This window comes from Plectropomus leopardus, chromosome 22 (genome assembly GCF_026936395.1).
Source record: "Plectropomus leopardus strain MGB_pleo_1.0 chromosome 22, ASM2693639v1, whole genome shotgun sequence".
Taxonomy (NCBI): domain Eukaryota; kingdom Metazoa; phylum Chordata; class Actinopteri; order Perciformes; family Serranidae; genus Plectropomus; species Plectropomus leopardus.
The window spans coordinates 18,800,453-18,821,891 of record NC_142197.1 but is presented as its reverse complement, the minus strand read 5'-3'; the positions used below and the strand labels follow the sequence as shown (position 1 = coordinate 18,821,891).

Below are 21,439 nucleotides of genomic sequence, written 5' to 3'. Positions count from 1 at the left end.
TGTGTGTGAACCAGCCTCTCCAGTCACCCTGCAAGACTCCCTTGGCTAATAAGCAATTACTTCACAAAGAATCCCAACTGTTCAACATTGTTTAATAATTCTGATATTGTACTTCTATTGAATAATGCCTCTATGGATCTGTCATTGCACATACCCCTGAACAAATTCAATTTTGAGTATTTATCTAGACTATACAGATATGGAAATGTGTGTAACAAAACACATATATACTGTAGTAAGACCCATACAATGCTAAACACTTCTGGTAAAATACTGTACCGCATACAAGAAACAGCTATTTTTCATTGATTGTACAGTTTCCAGGTAAAAAATAACATTTTTTGTATTGCAAACTTTTCAGTGGTGACTTGAATGAAAACCATACACATGATCATGGAGGTGACAACAATGAAATAAAAATAGAAAAATGGCACTCAAATTTGGCACAAGATACAAAAAATACATCTGAAGTTTGAAATGTCGCTGACATAAATCCAAACTCATGATGAGTTATTGTGTTGTGAGAATATGCAGCCTGTGCAGTAAATGTTTAGTGCTTTGAGTGTTATTTTCACACAAGAATGTGATGATAACTGTGTATTCATCACCACAGGTAGTGAGCTAGATGATGGCGTGGAAGCTTTTAAAACTTTTGCAATGTATTATCTCCATAAACCTGAGAATCTATTAAATATACAATATTATTTTTTAAATATTTCACCTTCCTGAACAGGAAAAAAAAAACACTTCTAATTGTGCTGGAAACATCATTGGACCTAAACAGCCATTCCAAATATTTAAATGTGACTCAAAACAAAACAGTGGCCATGCACATTTCCACAGAGAAGCACAAGACTGAGTGTTCAAAATTATTGTTCTATACAGAGTTAATAAATGACTGCTCCAGAGAGACCGATATGAAATAAAGGTGACCATGCTTTTTGTTTTCTGTGCTCATGTTTGTGCTTCAGTTTCAGACATTTCCAGGAAACACTCCAAGGCTCTAAAAGTCTAGAGCCCTGCTTAGGTAGTTAAAGGAGCGATAAGTACGGTGAAGACAAATAAAAACAGCACCATTTTTGTGACAGCTGTGTTCTGTTCTTCCAGCGAGGGTGGCAAAGTGCTCACCAAGGCCACCACCGAGGAGCTCAGTGTTTAATGGATTGTGCTGTTTATTGGGCAGATAGAGAGGGGAAGTCAGCGGGTTGAAGCAGGGAGTCAAAATTGTGAATTATTCTAATCATTGCTGAGGTTCAGTTGGCTCAGGATGGCTCCACAGAGAAGCTCAGGGAAGTCAGCACTTAGATTTCATATGTGAACATGAAGAAATTCTGGGTGACATCAGTAGTTACAGATTTGGTTTTGTGATTTTTGGATTTGAAATTGAAAAGTTGCTGAAGTTTAAGATACCGGGAATAGCAAGGACTCTGTACACGTAGGTTACAGGAAGTAACAAATAGGTCACTTCCAGATGACCCTTAATTGTTTTTTACTCCAATCCGTCCTCCACACATCTGCCCATTTTCATTCACGTTCTTTCTGCACATATATACTTTTTACCTGTACAAACAAATTCATAAACTTAGAGCTGGTATATTTCTTTTTTTCCTCTGACATATTATTGTAATGTAAGATCACTGTGCCATTAGTGGAAATAGTTTCCATTTCTACATTTGGACTATCAAAATGACCCTGTGGCTTGCTCTGAAAGGCCGCTTTTCCCCCCTAGAAAATACATAAGAAAAGCTCACAAATCCATCCCCCACAAACTACAACCCCAAACCTACAGTAGGCTTTGTGTTGAAATTGAAAAAAGAAAGAAAAAAAAAGATATGACGAATTAGGAATCATGTAAATTTACATCTTAATTAAAAAAAACTATCAGAAACCATTTATCCACACACATTGATACAAATAAATAAGAAAACATCACTAAGGAGTCAAAAAAGCACCAACATTTTAAAAACGGGGACATAAAAATTTGACAAAGTGATGAAGGTATTTTTCGGGGGGCAGTATAACTGGCCGAAACAGTCTCCTGCTACACCGTTTTCTTATTAACTGCTACCTATGTTCTTGCCCGTCACGTCCATGTGTGTTCACAGTAGTCATAGGCACATGTTAGCGTCGAGTGTGTTTGTGTGTGTGTGTGGCATTTGTTTGTGCCAAGCTCACAGCAGGAAGCTCCATTCGTTTGTCAAATTTGCTCCATTTTACCCTCTATCTTCTCCCATCACTAAATAGCCTGGGAGGAGGCTCCAGCTTCCTCCTCTCCACCCTCCCCCATCCCTCCACCACTGATGAGAAGTGTAACCCCCATTCCTCTGCCTCCTTGGACTTCATTTTTGTAATGAGAACACGCCCTAAAACCACTCCGACAGGCTTTTGTGTGGCCTCTCCACCGCCACATTCTCCCCCACCCCACTCTCTCCACCCTCCCCTCCATCACGGATTCTGCAGCAGCCCCTCCCACTGGATGGGCTGGGAGAAGACCTCTCTCTCCAGCCACATCTCGTAACTGTAGTGGAAGTCCTCGGGCAGCTCCACGCGCTGGCCCAGCACGCTCTGCAGGCAGTTGTCCACTGGCGTGAAGTCCCCGTTCTTGTTCTTGTCGTAGCGACGGCTGTTGAACTTTTCGATGCTCTCCCGCAGGGCGCACTCCTCCGCCTGGAAGTCCCAAGGCCGTGCATCGATATCTGGGATAAGAGGAGAGAGGAGGACATGTGTAATCAATCTCAAAGACCCTTCTTTTAATATAAGTTTGCATTTCCCTTTTGTGATGACACAATACACACACCTGTTTTGATTATTAATCCTTTTTCCTTCTTTTTATTTGCCTACCTTTTTCTCTCCCTGTTTTTCCTTCTATCCATCTCTCTCTAACACTCCCGGTGACAGATCACTTGCTCTCCCGTGAGGGACGGTGACCCTGAAAAGTCCCCCTTTCTCTGTTTCCATGGCAACACAACCCAGGCTGTTCGCCAGTGGCTGTTAAAGCATTGTATTTCACACACACAGGCGCAGTACATACTGTACATACAGATGGGTACATAAACACACGTGTACACCGTTAAGTACACAATAAGATTTTATTAGCGCCTTTGGGTGGAAGTATTCTTTATACTGCGGCCTCTGTTCAGTTAATCCGCTCTGTGTGAGAGTAAAGGAGGACTGCTGGGACTAATAACCTCCATGACTATTTCGTTTATGAATATCTAAGAGGTCAAACTGAGCTGTGTCAAGGAGAATGAGAGAAAATATTCTTTTTAATTATTAATTAAATGCGCACTTAATCATTTTTTGATAATATAATACGCTTAACCCCATTAATCATGTATTAGGGCTGTAACAATGAAGAGCGTCCCATCTGTACTAACTGAGCTGTTTGAAAAGAAACCATCTTTCCTTTGTTTTTTCAAATGATCACAATAATGGTGTAAAAACGTATTTTCCCTGTTTGTTTCCCTTTGTGTACTCATGTTTCTTTTTATACAAACAGACTATTAAATATTTATGTATTTATTGTTTAATTTTTTACCCTTTATTCCTTCCTTGGTTATTTCCTCATTGTTAGATTGTGAACATCCTATACTAGAAGTTATTGCCTGTATGAATGGCTAAAAATTCTAATTAATTCTAATGTGGATTTATTCTAATGTTTGATTTATGCATATTTCTTGCTTGTCTGTCTTGCTTTTATTTATTGTGATTTTATTTATTCTGTATGGTTTTACTGATTTTAATTGACATTGTTCTTGTTTCTGTAGCGTATTCGAGTATTATGAGAAGCACTCTATAAATAAAATTTATAAATAATATTTATTAATATTATTATTATTATTATTAAGGAAAGAAAAAGCATCCACTGCTATGTTGCACAAAAAGTACCAAATCAAAAATTACTAGAATTAACATGTTTTGTAAGGTCACAGTGACCTTGACCTTTGAGTACTCTATACTGATCAGTTCATTGTTGAGTCCAAGTGGAAGTTTGTGCCAAATTTGAAGAAATTCCCTCAAGGCGTTCTTGAGATATTGCATTCACGAGAATGGTATGGACAACCTGTAAACATAACGCCTCCTGCCACTGCTATCGCCCGTGCAGAGGCATATGAATCTAAAATGAACCTGAGGCATGTAATTTTTAATAAACTGTGGCCATCTTGGCATCAAACTGACTAATCTGGGATGTGAAGGATCATATCTAAAGAGAACCCTGACTTCATAAATGAAGTAAATGTTAAAGCAAATTACTTTTCCATTTCCTCTTTCAAGTGCCAAATCAGTTCTTTACCAGCTCAGCTAAACTCAAAGTGAACAGTTCAAACATTTTGTAAATGTACCGTTTCCGTAGGCCCAGTCGTCATTGAGCCTGTGGCGGACCTTCTGGTAGATGGCGGACATGGTCTTCATGTTGCTCTTCCTCCACTGGCGGCCCAGGTACTTGGTCTGGATCTTGAGCAGCTTGAGGACGTAGAGCTGCATCATGGCCTGCTTCACCTTTAGAGCTCTCTTCAGGATGGGCGCCGACTTGAACACCACCAACATCTGAAAGGCGAGAATAAAATGAACTAAAAGCATGTTTGAGCATGCTGTTATCTACAAGGGGCATGCTGCAGACAAAATGCCCATTCATGAAGACCTGAAGAAATGAGCCAGCTGTTCCGCCTGCTTTAAAAATTACAATATGATTTATCAGACTCATTAGGACGGGTACATTTTACACTGAAGCCAGTGGAAAATCCCACTCTATTTGTCTTCGCAGTGGCGCAGGATTACTCACCATCGTCCTGGAGTGCTTCCACTTGGTCAGCTTGTTTAATATTCTCAGCAGATTGATACAAGAAAACAGGTTTCTCCAACAGAACTGGTTGCTGTCTCCTGCTTCCTAAAAAGCAAACGCACACAAAGTACGCACACACACAAAAGGTCATGAATACACTTGAAGGCCTTGACCTTCATCCAGGGAGGATCAATCAGGTGTCACGCTGACAGTGTTTTCACTCACCAGGCTCTCAGCTGTGAGCTCAGGCATCTCATGGACCACACAGTGTGGGAAGTCCAGCACACATATACTGCAACAAAAACACACACACACACACACACACACACGCACACACAGGCATCCGAAAACATCAATGATTGATCCAAATCAACCCATCACTTTATATAGAGTAGCATCACTTACTGCAAATGCTCTGATGGGCTCAAAGTCCTGCATTCAGCCAGGCTTTTGATGGTTTACTGGGTTTTTCCTGCATTGAGTTCCGTGATAGTTTCAAATTGAACTGAGACTACAGTGTTTATACTAGACAGATGTAAGGAGGTTTACATTACGACTTTATCGACACAAAAATTCAAACAGACATCTGTAAAACATGATATTAGTTCATTACAATACATGAGGACATGTCTGCCAGATATACTGATGAAAGCAAGTGTAATGAAATTTTGCCAGATTAATACAAATCTTTTATGAAAAATCCTCATTTCTAAATATTATTTACAATACTTTATTCACTTTATTGTATTTGCATTGTAATTTTTTTTAACATGTTATTATTATTAGTAGTAGTAGTAGTATTAGTAGTAGTAGTAGTAATGTTTTAATTTAAATCTCCCTTTTTAAGTTTATTTTCTGTTTTTTTGTCTTTTGAATCCATTTGATCTAGTTTTTGGTCTATCTCTAACTATCTTATTATTATCATTATTAATTTTTTTATCCCCATTACTGATTTTTACTGTCATATGTTTTAGTATTGTTTAGTCCTTCTAATCTCTTTTATCTAGTTCTTTAATATAGTTTTTATTTAACTCCATTTTACTACTATTACTATTATTATAGCTTTTAAATCTATTAAATTATATTTTAATAATTTTTATGTCCTTACATGCATTGGTCTCAAATTGTTTAATTGTTTTTTGTATGTTTGTTGTTTTTACGATCTACACTTGTTCAGTCCGTTATCTGTGAAGCACTTTGAACTCCGCTCATCTGTATGCCAGGTGCCACACAAAAATATTCACTCAGACTTCATACAGTCCAGTCTACTATACCACAGTATTGTCCCTAAATTTAAAAAGAGCCTGAACTGGCCCTTTCACCTGCTGTGTAAGACTCCTGTCAGCTAATTTGTGGCTTATTGTTTATTTTTTTCCTTTCACACCTGAATCATTGCATCGCTGCTGTGATGCCATCTGTACCTCCCCTGAAAACTTGCTGATTCAGGCAAAATTGCTGTCATGCCCACAATACCTGGTTACCTGTGTCACTGGCAGATCCACAAACACACCGTGTGTCCACCGAGCACATTAAAGGTACAGTAATATTACTAACGTGGGAGCTTTGTTCAGTATGAGTTACTGGTTCTGGTGGCACAAAAATGCAATGTTCCTGTGTCATCTTTTCTTTGACAGCAGATCGAGAAGTGCAGTGCTTTCTGTGAGGATTCAGTGTAAGAGAGAAGGTAAGAGAGAAAGATCCTACCTGTTTTTGGCACTGATATAGGACATGATGTTCTGATTGAAGAACTTGAGGATGAGTGGGATACAGTTGGCAAACACCAGGTGCTGGGAGACGATCTCGAACTGCAGGAAAAGAGGAGGCGGCAGTGTGGAATAGTTAGGTTTGACAGTTTGGGGGGAAAAAAAGGAATGACTAAAAATGCAACTCAGAAAAAAGTTTGACACTTTTATTTCTTAGTTATGATGCCTCTCTTGTAGTCCTAAAGACCTAAATGAGATGAGATGAAAGACATTTCTGATTATTATGTTGATGTCTCAAACCCCAGAAGGGAAAATCTATATCTCAAGAGAGGATAGAGGGGGAAAAATAATCCGGTAGCTGATGATCCTGTATCATTGATGAGCTTCCTGTGTGGGGTGAAGGTCAGAAAACAGCTCTATAAATCCTCCACCTCACCCAATAAGCTCTGCTAAGATTAAAAACAGAGACAATTGTGCTGTTCTGTGGTTGATTAAAATGTGCTATATTTTGCCCTGTTGTCTTTGTATTATGATTTCTATTCTTATGTTATAAATGTATCCTCAAAACAGCCATGCTGTTGCCAAATTATGTACAAGACTGATTGATTTGACTCCTTGCTGTGACTGCAGCATTCTGCTGTCTACATGTGATCTTGTTTTGTGGCAGCAGAGGGCGCCACCTATTCATATCCACAGAGCAGCAGAGTCAGAGTGTGAAGGAATGTCCCTTCCTAGCAACAGCAAATATCCCCATCCTACTGACCCGAGCTACTGATAGTGGATATAAAACAAGATACAAGCTTTTAAAATGGGGCAAAATACTTTTTTTAAAAAAAAAAAAGAGCAGATTTTAGACCAGATTCTCTCTTTGAATCAGTTTGAGTAAGATTAACAGAGGAGCTATAAAGCTGATGCAGGAGGTTGTGGGGTGACAGGCTGGGGGATGGAAGCCCAGAAGTGGGGGGTGGAGAGGAGGATGAAAGGAGGAAAGTAATGGCACGCTTGACCGGATAATCAGGTGGAGGGTAGTTAAGGTAGCATTGGGGGGAGGTGCACGGATACTGGAGTATGTGTGTGCTGGGGGAAGGCGAGATGTACAGAGAGAAGAATAATGTAGGAGAGAATGATGGTAATGTAAGGTGCCTCGAGGAGGGAGGAATGGAGGTGTGTGTGTGTGTGTGTGTGTGTGTGTGTGTGTGTGTGTGACCTGATAAATATGGTTGAGTTTGAAGTGTTTGAGGAGCAGCAGCAGCAGAGCTGAGATGGCCTTCACAATGATTTCCTTGTGACGGTTCACGTCGATTCCCAGCTTCATGCTCTGAAGGACTGTGATGCTGGAGGACAAGCGTGCGCACGCACACACACACACACACACACACACACACACACACACACAAACTCACACAGTAAGGCCTTCACACTTAAAATAAAACAGCTTTGTCTCAGTAAAAGACAAACATCACCAACAGTTTGCCCTGCTTTGAAAACAAACGGATATTCTGACTAGTCAGTCGTCGATGCATCTGAGGTTTTTCCAGCTATAACTGACAAGCTGAAATAGTGTAGAGTGTCAAATCAAGACATAGAAGTACAGATTTCAGCCACTTAAATGTCAAAGACATGGATGTTTATAGTTGAGTGGTTTTATTCTGTTCTAAACAGAGAAACTGCCTTTCAGGTCCCGGGTTGAGTGTCAGCTAGTCTAAAACTAGGCCACACTGTAGACCAAAAACAAAGCCAGAGTGAGAACATTTTTTCAATCCATTTGCCCATTAACTGTCAGAAAAGGAAACTAATCTTGCAGACATAAGTGCAGTTTTCAGGGGAATGCAGGGGTCATGTCTCTGTCAATTTTTTGAACATGTATTTTTGTCCCCCCAGTAGAAACATAAACGTAGCAGAGCACTTTTATTTTGATGAGATTTAAGACATCTACACCATGAATTAATTCAGAGATGACACAAATAACAGTATAAAATGCACAAGAATGCAGGAAATTTAGTTTTTTACACTCAAAATTCCTCAGGGGGAGGACCCCCAAACCCCCATTGAGTTATGGCCCGACAACATGTTTTGTGAGGTTACAGTGACCATGACCTCTGACCACCAAGTTCATTTGTGAGTCAAGTTGGACATTTGTGCCAAATTTAAGAAATTCCCTAATGAAGTTCTTGAGATATTGCATTCACGAGAATTGGGTGGACATATGGTCGGATGGACAACCCATAAAAATAATGCCTCATTAAAAGACAATAGAAAATTAAACTAAAGTATCTTTAAATTGCAGGAGTTTGTGAAAAATTGCTGTACACTAACTTTTATTATCAGCTGCCAGATCTTAATGCGGCTCTAAATGTATGCAGATGCATAAAAACAGCACCATTAGGAAGAAAGACTCAAAGGTCAAACTGTTTTTTAAAGTACTTACGGCATCTCCTCTGGCAGCACGTCAGCCAGGATATTAATGGAGTCAGTTTTGGCTTTGGAGGTCGGAGCTGCAGCCAGCAGCAGCTTCAGGAGGGCAATCTGACACAGGCGACAAAGCAAAATATTAGACCAAGGCCGAATGAAAAACACATTTGGTAACAAGATGGTGTGAATGCAGAGAAAAATATGTGATGTGAAATTTGATGTAAAAAGTGGTGGTGGGTGACCATAAAAACATTCATTCAGAGCCACTCACCACATACTGGGAGAGATTAGGAAGCATGCCCAAGTACAGCATCTCTGTTGGCGTCTCCTCCACCTCCTCCTCGCCCTATAAAACATAAAACACCAAAAAAACCCTTTGAAACCTGCACATGTGCTTGATTTCTTTCAAAAACATGGGAAAAATGATATGAGCAACAACATGACGAACACATGATGAAATCACCCAAAAATAAGCAAGAGATTAGTCAAAAGAACAACAAAATTACCTGAAAATAGTTTTTTTGCAATTATGATAATTCTAAATATAATTTTTACAAAGCTTTTTCTTTGTTCCCCGAGACATTTTTCCCTTTGCTTTTAAAAAGTAAATTTCTAAATCTACTAATTGCTTTGTGGTACAGTTCTTACCAAGTTGCTCATTGCTTTTTTTTCATGTTTTTGAAAGAAATTTCAACAATTTGTTTAGGGTTCAAAGGGTTTAAATACTTGTGAAAGGTGTCTGAAAGCAGCACAAGCAAAGCCATGTCACTCCAGGTTTCAAAGGGTTAAATCATGAGCACAAACAGCTCAGGCCCAGAAACTAACAGTTTTGTTTCTACCTTGATTAAATATTCACCACATTAAAAATTAACTTTATTTATCTGTGTGACTTTAAAACATAAGAAAAAGGCAGATTGACTGTCACGATTAAGAAAATTCTAGTACAAAATTTCCATATGACTTTACTGACCAGAGTCATTGGACACTGTTGCAGCTCGTCCTCCTTTTTGATCTGGACTTCAGCAATGGACACATATTTGTGCTGGAGAGGACAAGAAAATTATAACAATATAACAAAAATGATATAAATACACATAAAGGTGTTAGAGGGAGTGTTAATTAGAGTTGAGAACTCTCAGGGGGATTTTTCTGTGTAAGTACACTTCTCAGTTTGTTAAAACAGGAGGTATGGATTTTTAAGTGGGATGTCGATGTCAGGGGATTCAGCAGAAGGAGAGTATTGATTAAGAAACACTCTGTCCATAATGAGCCGAGGCAAAGGAGGAAGGGAAGAAGGACATATGGGAATGTGAATCTGTGTAGTAGTGACTGGACGACTGAATAGTGAGATATAGAAAGAAAGAAGCTACATGAGGTGCCATCATGTCATTGTTCCAACGGCCCATTATTTTCAAATCCCAAATGTCCATAAAAGGTCCCATTGGGCAGAGGGCCCATTTGTCTGAAAGCTTGTTAGCCCGAAAAGACAACAGCTCCGAAAATACACACGCTCAATACAGGTAGAGAGATTCATGGCCCACAATAAGTCGGCCTTGCCTCCTAATGTTTCACACCCTCTTTCCCCCCAGTTGATGGGGAGCATTTAGTGTTCGATTTGTGTTTTATATTGTTTTAGTTTTAGAGTACATTTTGATTTTGTATTTTTGTTCCATGTTGTCTGTAACTTTTGTTGCTGCCTCTCTTGGCCAGGACACTCTTAAAAAAGAGAATTAAAATTTCAAAGGCATAACCTGCTCTATTCTACCTCAGATTAGTTTACCCTGATATTCTTGCCTTAACCCTTACCAATGTCACTCATCATGCCTAAACCTCGCCATCCCAACCAACAAAGGAGATGAGCTCTAGCCAATCACAGGGAGAGTCTGTTCGCAAGATTTTGCGTAATAATTAGGCATCCGCTTCTGTAGTATAAAGTCTGTTTTCTGAGAAACAGCCCTTCGAAGGAATGCATTTTTGCCTTGACGGCCTGTTGGACAAATGGCTTTTTGATCCAGTGGGGCATTTTTTGGACTACTGGGAAATCATGAGCTGTCGAAACAATTGTCAGTCTTCCTACATGACGCAGTGATTCCTCTACTCACCTGTTTAAGAGTCTTGACGCTCTCATGGATGGGTCTGGGCAATCCCACCAGGGTATCTGTGTCACTGCAAAACAAGACACAGTTACACCAAACTAAGGGAGGACAATAGTTTGAGAGTATTGTATTGTCTCAGTTGAAAGACCTACTTTCCCAAAGTGAAACCGATGAACTTGTTTCTACTGGTCTCAAGGAAGTGCTCGATGTCTTTCTCCCTGTACACACACAGAGACAGGCTGCAGTCAGATTTAAGAACACCTGCATGTGAACAAGCAACTAAACAGGCATTTTTCAAGGGACCACTTGCATGTGTGTACATACACCCACACAAAAAACGTACGACAGCAACTGCATTAGCTTTCTCAAATCTCATCAGTCACGCTGTGAGCTGCTGCGCTCTGCGAGCCTCCCACTGATCAGCACTTAATCAGCCCGGCATGTTGCAGCACTCTGACACAAAGACACACACTTGATGATATGGTTCACTACAAGGTAGACAAAATATAGGCTGTCTGATAACGAATGCACGATAAATGGACTGCTGTAAAATGTTTGTGTCCTCTTTTAAATGCATTATTCATGTCCCCAAAGCAGAAACAGCACCCTGGGAAGACACCTCACGCTGCTGTCAGGAATACACAGATGGAGAGCGTATTGCTAGATGATAGCGAGGAGGAAGAGGAAACTGAGAGAGGATTTTCTAATTTTGTATTAACTTCTAAATGGTGGCACAGAATCAGGGTGGGAAACTGACACCAGCTGCCAGCCAAATGGTGGTAAGTCCTGGCTGTGGGTGGGAAGTTTTTTTCTATAGTGGTCAAGATGGCAGGTGGCCAACAATCATTTGGAGGTTTCTTTCTGTGGAATATGAGCTAAGTGCATTCAAGTTGATAAAAAACCTGTCAAGGATCATTTTTAGCAGCAACACTAATGAGTATCAGCATTATTCATCATAGAAAGGCTCACTTTAACAGTTTTTAACACCATTCTGTGTAAAGGATCAGTGTTAACAGTTCTTTTCTGGCTTTTAGGATTGTGTATGGATATAATCTGTGTCATTTATCCTAAAATTAAGTTGTAAGAGGGCACATTTTTAAACTTTAAAAAGAGACATATGTAACAGCAGCTTATTTTTGTAAAGGCTGTCCAAAATCCAAATACAGTTTACCAGTGTTTTACAATTAAAGGAATATTTCACCCCCAAATGACCATTTGCATGTATCAGTGACTGCTTTCAAATCACTTCAAACCCATTTTTATAGACTTGCTTTTATGTGATCTTTTTATTTGCTTGCTTACAATTATTATGTGCCCATGGGGGGCCAGGTGACTGTGTTTGACATTTTAAAGGTCGAGGTCGGATTCACTGAAGTCACACACTAAGACAAACAAACGAACTGATCGAGGCAGCAGTAGACCAGTAGCTCCTGCGTTCAGCAAGGTAAAATTAATGTTCGTTTTCAATGGAGTCTGGCTTTGTAGAGAGTACAGATAAATTTAATTTTCCATTCAGTTCCTCGTCATAAAGAGCTGTCTGTTTGGGAAATATTGAGTATATGACTGTATAAATAACACTTGGATTATACTGCACAAGGTGTGTGAGAGTTTGTAAACAGATGTCTTGTTATGCTGTTGTTAAACTTGGTCCCCTATGGCCTCAACTCATTAAGAATTTTCTCAGTTTTTGGATTCTTCGTTCACCAGAAGTATGCGAGAAAAAAAAAGTTTTCTTCTCGTATTCATTGTAACATGGCGGTGAGTATACAAATGGTCGTTTAGGGGTTTAAGTATTCCTTCAGTTAGTGTTTACTCAAACTATTAAGGGCAGAAATGAAAACTGTACAATTGACCTGACTTTAGGGGCCCAAGGAAGGCCCTTGGGGAAGTTGACCCTTTCTGTGGGCGGTCTGAGGGGAGGCGGCGGAGGCGGGGGTTGGATGATGACATCTCTGTCCAAGGGGTCCACCTCTCCCTCAATGCCACTGTCCGTGTCCTCTGGGTCCTCCTCTTCGTCTCGGGCGTCGTCATTCTTGAAGGGGTCCCGCTCGTTGTACGTGTCCAGGCTGTCCTGCTTGACCAATGGCTGAGACAGAAAAAGGACAGTTGGTTAAGTGCACTGGACGGGCTGCCTTTGTCAAGAATAAATTGACCTATAAACACACTGTGGAGTAACTGACCCATCACAAATTAATAATGTAGTAAATTTCAGCCGTAAAAATACAAAATTGTGGAATGACCCAAATACATCACATAGCTTTACCAAACAGTGTTTTTTAACAAGCAGATTCATGCTGTGCAGCCAAACATCCTTCAAACCCTCTTTATTTCCAAAAATACCAAATATTTAAAGTTTCAGGGGAAGGTCTATAGTGATGCACAAGACATTGTTAAGTTTAAATATGTCCCTCAGTGTAAACATCATACACTGTAGTTTCAATTAGGACAAGCTGATACAGAAAGTACTGTATACTCTGTGCTCCTGTCAGATAGCGTGGGATTCCCTCTGTAGCAGTTTTGTGTTTTAATGTCAGTGACTGCAAACACAAAAAACCCACTGAATTCATATAAAGTCTATAAAAAACAAAAACAAATTTGCAGAATGCAACCTTAGTGGGAACAGTCTTAAGAGGACAACCTAGGTGAGCTTCTTGCAGACGACGCACTAAAGAAAGCTGCTGACAGAGTGATTTCTGATATATCAGATGTGAGCAGTCTAGTAAGTAATAACATTTAATTCCCATTTTGGGAATAAATCAAAATCAAATATTAAGGCTTGCAGTGTGATGTATCCTAAAGGACTGGTACACACAATAACCTTTTTTAAAGGTTAGACGTTTTGGGAAATATTCTCTCTACTGCAGAATGAGATGATAAAATAGATACTACTTGCGTTTGCTGCAGGACTGAAGTTTTGTTGTTGGTTAATTAACCTAAGAGTTAGCGTCACGTGGTTCCCTCGAACAAAAAGCAAATGGGATTTTTTCATTGGATTTTGCATGATTGCAGAAAATAAGTTGCCTGATATCAGACAGAGCTGTCAACTTTGCTACACTTCATTTTCTATAGAATATGAGTGTAGTAATCAACATACATAATGTAGGGACTTCTTTGCAACTAAAGAGCTCCATGAACAACGTAACCATGTGACCGAATGGTGGCGAGATCAACAGGTCATAACTTTCTTTCAGAAATGTTCCAGCGCACCACTTGACAATGACATTAGTCACAATAATAACACCGATTGGTTGATCCGATAGCCCCCCTACGTCCCTTATTGGTTGTACTTCTAGTCAACTCGAACTCAGTGGAGTGGGCGGATTCAAAAGTAAGAAAATAAGCTCTATAGCAATCCAAAAAAAGCATATGACTCTTCCATGTTTTATTCAGCAAGATAATCTCAACAAATAAGTACCACTTTTATTATTATTGACACATAAATGAAATTGCCACAAGTAAAAAACTAACGTTAGGCTATAATTGAACTACACCACCATCAAATTGACTTCAATGTTGCTACCACAATAAAGCCATTAAGTTTTGTTTGCAGTGATAACATTCTGTGGTCTTTTTTACCATCTTGTTAGCAACCACCTATTTTTAGACACACACAAGTTTGAAATTTATGAGTGGGGTATTAACTGTTGTATTTTATATGGCAAAACAAAAAATGAAAGTCTCTTAAGCATGTATTAATCACAGACCTTATACATACAAAAAACACATTAAAAATACCCACTGATTTTGAGACGAGGGATCCACGAGGACTAACACGCAAAGTCATTTCTGGGTTTTAGGACTCATTTCAGCAGCACTCTATTTGTCTGTAAATGTGAAGCTACAGTATGGAGGACATTTGGCTGGAAGAGTCTCAGCAGACTTTTTATTGCACCTGCTCGGAAGTCTCATCACTCAGGCAATTCCAGCTGCTTGAGGAAATGTGGCTCCCAGAACACTAACCACTAATATTTGTTTTGTTTTGTTTTTATACAGAATTAGTGACTTTAATTGGGACAACAGTTACATCTAAGTGGGATGAGCTCCTTTTTGCTCTTTTGCTTACAACACCTACCATTATTAAAACAAAGTGCTTATATGGGATACTGAGTTTAGCTGCTAAAAAAATGAATTACAAGGAAATAGTTTCAGCCAAAAGCCCCATCCATAGAGAACTGGAATGATTATTACTTCTGAAATATTTTTAATGGAAAGGATTACCTTTTCAATGCGGCTTTAAGAAACTAAATTTGAAGAAATTTGGAAAAAATGGAAAATGTATATTTGCCCAAAACGCCCTTTCTTTCTTTAAATAAGCTTTGTTTATATATTCAACTCTTTAATTTATTTTTATTTATTTCAAACACCCCATGATCTATGTTTGTTTTTTTTTGTTTCTATGTTGTAAAAAAAAAGGAAATAAAAAGATTCAGTCTGTAAATGTACTTAACCTAGTTGACTTTGTGACTACTGTTGCTAGTAAGTGAAAACAAATAAAGAAAAATGTCAACAACAACAACAAAAAAAGAAAAAGAAGCTACAGCTAGGAGATGCTAGCCTGGCTCTGTCCAAAAGTAACCACAGCAATCACAAGCAACATTTCTGATTTAACTTACCACACATTTCTGATACAAGTAAAAAAGCAAGCATGGCCCAACAAAGCTAAGACTTTGAATTGAGCTCTAATCTACAAACAAACCCATTTCAGTTCAAAACACACATTCTCACACACACACGCACAGTATCGAAGTCCAAACAATTTCTCCAATGAATGACTGTGGCAGTATTGCAAGCATCAGGCATGAGTCAGCGTTCTGGACATTAGTCGAGCTAGTGCAGTCGATGTATGGTGCGCCAGTGATAGTACTAATGCTGGACTAAGTGAGGAGTAAAGTGAGTGTATGGGGAGGAGGAGGAGGGAGGAGGGAGGAGGTGAAACCGTGTTGTGAGCCATTCTCTATGGAGAAGCCATTCTCTGCTGTGTGGGAGGTAAAGCTACTGTAGTGGTTTTCTAATCAGGGTTAGGGGACAACCGCTTTCAATGACATCCATGTGAGAGAGAGGTCAACTGAAACCCAAATTCGACGCCTGCAGAGGAGAGAGTACGCTCATGACGATCTCAATTCACCTTCTCAATGAATGCATTTTAAGGACATTGACCCCTAGTCCAGAGTCTACAGTGCGAGGTGATTTTTGCGGCCAGACCCGGGAGCAATGTGATGAAATCTACAGGGGAGATGCTACTACTGTAGATGTCTGAAGTGACTTAACGGGACGGTGGATAGTGACCGCTCCAGCGCCAATGACAACAGCCAGCAAGTCAGCCCTGTCTTCTAAACCCCGCCCCCTCCCCCCCGTACTGAGCAGGCCACAGTGGAGGAGGAGGAGGAGGAAGAGGAGAGGAAGAGGAGAGGAAGAAATAGGGTAGAGTAGAAGAAGGGACAGTGTGGTGAGGTATTAGTGGATGGTGAGGAGGGAGGAGATACAAATGGTGGAATAAGTATGGAGACGATGGAGGAAAGGAGAGTGGGAGGACGATGAGGAACAGGAGGACAAAAGCAGAAAAATATTTGGAGAAAAAGGAATAGGAAGAAAACAGTAGGAGGACTTTATAACATAAGGGGGATAAAAGTAAGATTCCTTTGTGTCAAGGGGAGTGGAAGATGTAAATATATGTGGATGAGCAATTAAAAGTATGAAAAAAGCACAAGCAGAAGTAATAGGAAGAGACAAGCAGAGGAGACCAAATGAAAGGTGAAAAAAATGGAAGAAAACATGCATAAGGCGACAATCAAATTAAGACTAGTTTGACATTTTGGGTAAAGTGGGCATCTGATCTCTTCTCGAGAGAGTTAGATGAGATACCAATCTTATGTCTGTACGCTAAGGTGGATTTAAGTCTTGTTGTTTCTGTATCACAGCAGAGAAGCCTAGAAATAGATCCAGCAAACACAAACTGTTGTTTTTACTCTTTTGTTCAGATGAAACAAAGAAGACAGAGCATGATAATAAGTGAGCTTTAGCGGTGGTGGTCAGCAATTTTTTTTTTTAACCAGGCTAACTGTTTTCCCTTGTTTTCAGGCTTTATGTTACCCCATAGGTCCTCAGCAGGGTGTTTGCGACCCTTAGTGGTGTTCCCAGAGTTACTGCAGGGGGCTTTTTACAAAAATTAAAATGTCTGAAAATACACATTAACATGAATACAATATATTATTAGCACAGATCAATCAGCCTATTCATAGAAAAAAACCTGTACACAACATTAACCATGTTTCCCATGAGTCCTTGTCTAATTCATCCATGATGCATACATATCTAAATTCCTTAAATAATAATTATTTTAATAGCTCAGTGCTGTATTAACTATATCAAGGTGTGTTTATAGATGGTACTTCAGGCTTCCCTTCACATTATTGGTGGCCCAGTTTAATATGAAACTTTATATATGTAGCAGGGGGTCCCTGTTCCGTCTCTCTCTCAATTGAGGGGTCCTTGGCCTGAAAAACAGTCAAGACCCCTGTGCTAAGCTAAGCTAAGCAGCTTCTTGCTGTAGCCTTGCATTTAGTATCAGACAAGAAAGTGATATCTCATTGAACTTTCAGCAAAAAGTCCAAACAGTACCATTTTACCATCCAAATTGGCACATATATAAAGGTTGTTTTTTTTAACAGGGACAACTGCTAAAAACTAGGTGATAGACTTTTTCCCATTGCCAGTAGACAAGTATGCCTTTCTATTCTATTTTCTGGTGTGTTCATGCACAAAATCACTAATAAACCACAAAAAAGATTGGTAAACAGCAGAAAGCAGCATGGAGGCCAGTGAAAAGTTTGCGGTGGTTGGTTACTTCTTGTTTTTATCTGTTCGAAGTCAGTGCCGACTAATTCAGAACAATGTTCAAACGCCGCTTAGGGGGAGACAGCCATAAATTGTGGCAAAGATTCGCAGAAGTTATCAACGTCTGTGCTGGAAAAGAGGTTAAAATTAGCCTGCCAACTGGTTGTCATGTTTCCATCACTTCCAAGTGGAGCTGGAGCCGATTACCTGTGTCTACTGAAGTCATTTGATCCAGCAGTAAATACCAATTGTAACCTTTCCCACTAAAGACAAAAGCCAGATGTAAGCACATGTTAGCAGGGTTTTTGTACAGTGGGAAAGGGGCTTAAGTGCATTTCTTAAAATGTCAAACTATTCCTTTTATCAGAAATAAGTCAGAGAGCAGGACTGCACTAAAGTAGAGTTTGTCCATAGATTGGACTGTCTAGACAACAGGCTTTATAAATATATAATATATATATATAAAGCTTAAAAACACTGCTAAAATTTTTTTCAGTGTTCAAAAAGGGTAATATTTCTGACATGTTAACATTGCATCCTAAGTTTTTTGTTGCAATCTGATATGACTGGATTAGGTGAAATGATAGCAGGGGGAGAAGAGGAGGAGAAAACACAAAGAGAAAAAGAGGAGGGAAGAAAGAAGAGAGAGAAAAGAAGGTAGCAGGGACGTGGGAGAGGGGTGCAAAAAGTCCAGCTCAATGCAGAGAGAAAATGCAGAAGAAAAAGAGGGAATTTGTGGGTAAAGACCTGCTTCTTGGGAAAGGGACTGTCTCCTTCCAAGCTATCAACAAAGGCACTCTGTGGGGACACAAGGAAGAGGGGCAATGAGAAACCAGAGGGCAATTAGAGAGAAAGAGAGCCAGTCCAGTCAAAGCTCTACTGGAAACAAAGCCGTCCCAGCACCAAGATCATCTCTGGCATCACTGACTTACAACAGAGAACCAGTGATGTTGGCACTGCAGAAGTTTTGGAAAACCTGACCCAGCAGAGTTAGAGGGCGGGTTACAGAAGGAAGTCACTTTACTAGAAACAGATGAAGCTGTTTAACAATGAAAAGGCAAATAATGGAAAAATTAGACCGAGGGAGCATTGTGCCATGTTAGTGATACAGTTCAATTATACTGTTAAAGGGTCAAAGTTACCAAACACACTTCTGCCCTCTGAAACAGTCTCACATATAATGGTCTTCTAGCACTTCCTGTTTTTGACTAAATGTTTTCAGTAAATGCAGATGAAAATGTCCTCTTGTCTAAATATGTATCGTGAAAAGCAGGGTTCCCACACACTTTCATGGACAAAATTTCAAACTTTTCCATGACTTTTCAAGGACTCATAATAATAATAAACTGGATATACCGCCACACGGGTGCACGCCTCCATGCACCAGTCAACTTGCAGTTACAGTGTACATCCATGTCTGTGAAAACATGGATGCTTCACACACACAAGATCTATATTAGCACAGTTTAGAGGTGGGTACCCAAGATTCTTGAGTTATAGCAAAAAAGATGTTGTATGAAGTCACCATGACCTTAATGTTTGACCTTCAACCATCAGATTCTAATCAGTTCATTCTTGAGCCCAAGTGGACAATTGTGCCAAATTCGAGGAATCTCCCTCCGGGTCATCTTCGGATATTGTGTTCACAAAAATGAGATGGACGCAAGGTTACAGGGACCTTGACTTTCTACCACAAAGATCTACTCAGCTCATCCTGGAGTCTACTCAAACGTGCCAAATTTGAAGAAATTCCCTCAAGATGTTCTTGAAATATAGCATTTGCAAAAATGAGACTGATAAGGTCACAGTGGCCTTGACCTTAGACCTATAACCACCAAAATCTAATCAGCTCATCGTGGAGTCCGGGCAAACTTTTGTGCAAAATTTGAAATTCCCTCGTGGTGTTGTTGAGATATCATGCTCATGAGAATGTGCCAAAAGTCTGGCCAGATGTACAACCTGAAAACACGCTGTCATACAGGCATACAAATCAATGACCCGCTGTTTTTCAAACTTATCTGATTCAAACTCCACTTATTTTCATAAAGCTGGCATTCATGGAGAGAGAAATGGAACAATGAGAGAAAATAAGGAAACGTACGCGATGGTAGTCAAAACGTCATACACAGACGCATATTTACAACTACGTACAACGGTCACATAAAAAAAGTTGCCACTGAGTTACATAATGTGGAAGGTTATATTAGTGGTGGAAGAAATTGTCAATACAGCATAATGTTATAATTTGCTGTTAAAAAAAACTGACTGCAATATATTGTAAAATATGATATAGCAATGCTTAACGTGTTGCAACAAGTTTAAAATTGGAATAATATTGTATTGTGACCTATTTATCGTAATAATATCGTATTGTTGGGTCTCTGGTGATTTCCACCCCTAAAATACTGTAACAATTACATTTCACACAATGAAGTCCTTGACTTTTCCAAAACTTTCAATGGTTTTCGTTAATTCCATGACTTTTCAAGGTTTTCCGGGATCGTGGGAACCCTGTAAATGAGTATGTGTGTTTTAAGTGTTATGTGAGGCATTAGATAAGGAGTACAGTATAATGTGTGGCCATAAAGTAACACAAACTACTGATAAGCTCTGAATGTGTGTAGTGTGTGGGATGGGAGGGGTTCTGTACCCTGCGGCTGCGACGGCCTCTCTTCTGCTGCTGCTGCTGTTCAATGAGCTCCATAGCAGAAGCCGGGGGCGAGGCTGCTCTCATGGCCCTGACCACCTTGATGCTGTCCTCCGGCAGCGGAGGTAGGTTCAGACGCTCCCGGCCCCGCACCTTCATCTCCTGAAGCTCCTCGAAACCACCCAAGGTGAACTGGAAGACAAGGATGGAGGCAGAAACGCAGTGATTCACAGAGTTAGGTGCAGTGAGGAGTTAGGAGGAACAGAACACACGTGGATGTATCTTCACCAGCCTACAATTTATTATGTAATAGACATTCAAAGTATTTTATGGATAGGCAATTGTAAAAAAAAGTGGAATTTTTGTGCAAGTCCGTACATGCATTCTGTGTGTTTTGCAGGTACTTGTGTTAAATATACATTACTAACTATCGGTAGTAACGTTTTAACTTATTCCACTCTGCAGGGAAGCCGGCATCCTCGGCCAACACTACTGTCTTTCAGAAGCTCTAGCAGGTATAAAGCAACAGCAAAGATGCTGGTGTCATATAAAACAATAAAATCTAAATTCATTGGTGCTATCCAACGGTGCAATCCAACCATGTGATGCTTGTGTGTCTAGAAGGAGGTTAAATAACACTTTACAGACATGCCTATTTTATGATAGTCCCATGCAATTTTTGGCAATAACTATGCAGATTCTAAAGCAGTACATATGTGTTATTTCCCCATTTAGTGTGACTGGAGACCTGTGTTGATTCTGTGAGCCCAAGTTTTATTCAAGTGTGATTTTTGTCTCCATAGTAGCAATTTTACTGTAGTGGAAACTTGATCTTGCTAAAATGACCTACTCTGACCTCTAGCATAATCACAACCTCATGAAACTCTGCAACTACAAAAGAAAGACCTGGAACATTCAGAGGATGCATTGATTTTACAGGTAAATTGATAATAAAGGGGAATGT

The 21,439-nt window shown here is 39.7% G+C and overlaps 1 protein-coding gene across 3 annotated transcripts in view; it reads right to left on the bottom strand.

The window, feature by feature from the left end:
- Nucleotides 1-71: 71 nt before the first annotated feature.
- The window catches only part of strip2 (striatin interacting protein 2), a 43,905-nt gene continuing 22,537 nt past the window's right edge, over nucleotides 72-21,439 (bottom strand). For 2 of the 3 annotated variants that reach the window (XM_042511718.2, XM_042511720.2), the window contains exons 9-22: nucleotides 20,479-20,667; nucleotides 18,576-18,626; nucleotides 12,848-13,080; nucleotides 11,147-11,212; nucleotides 11,001-11,064; nucleotides 9,869-9,940; nucleotides 9,170-9,244; nucleotides 8,915-9,012; nucleotides 7,694-7,820; nucleotides 6,488-6,588; nucleotides 5,009-5,075; nucleotides 4,784-4,888; nucleotides 4,344-4,548; nucleotides 72-2,696 (exon numbers count right to left, since the gene is read on the bottom strand). In XM_042511718.2, the coding sequence (XP_042367652.1) occupies nucleotides 2,446-2,696; nucleotides 4,344-4,548; nucleotides 4,784-4,888; nucleotides 5,009-5,075; nucleotides 6,488-6,588; nucleotides 7,694-7,820; nucleotides 8,915-9,012; nucleotides 9,170-9,244; nucleotides 9,869-9,940; nucleotides 11,001-11,064; nucleotides 11,147-11,212; nucleotides 12,848-13,080; nucleotides 18,576-18,626; nucleotides 20,479-20,667 (1,704 nt within the window). In that variant the 3' untranslated portion in view covers nucleotides 72-2,445. The remainder of the gene's footprint in view (nucleotides 2,697-4,343; nucleotides 4,549-4,783; nucleotides 4,889-5,008; nucleotides 5,076-6,487; nucleotides 6,589-7,693; nucleotides 7,821-8,914; nucleotides 9,013-9,169; nucleotides 9,245-9,868; nucleotides 9,941-11,000; nucleotides 11,065-11,146; nucleotides 11,213-12,847; nucleotides 13,081-18,575; nucleotides 18,627-20,478; nucleotides 20,668-21,439) is intronic. The other variant, XM_042511719.2, reaches the window with a different exon arrangement.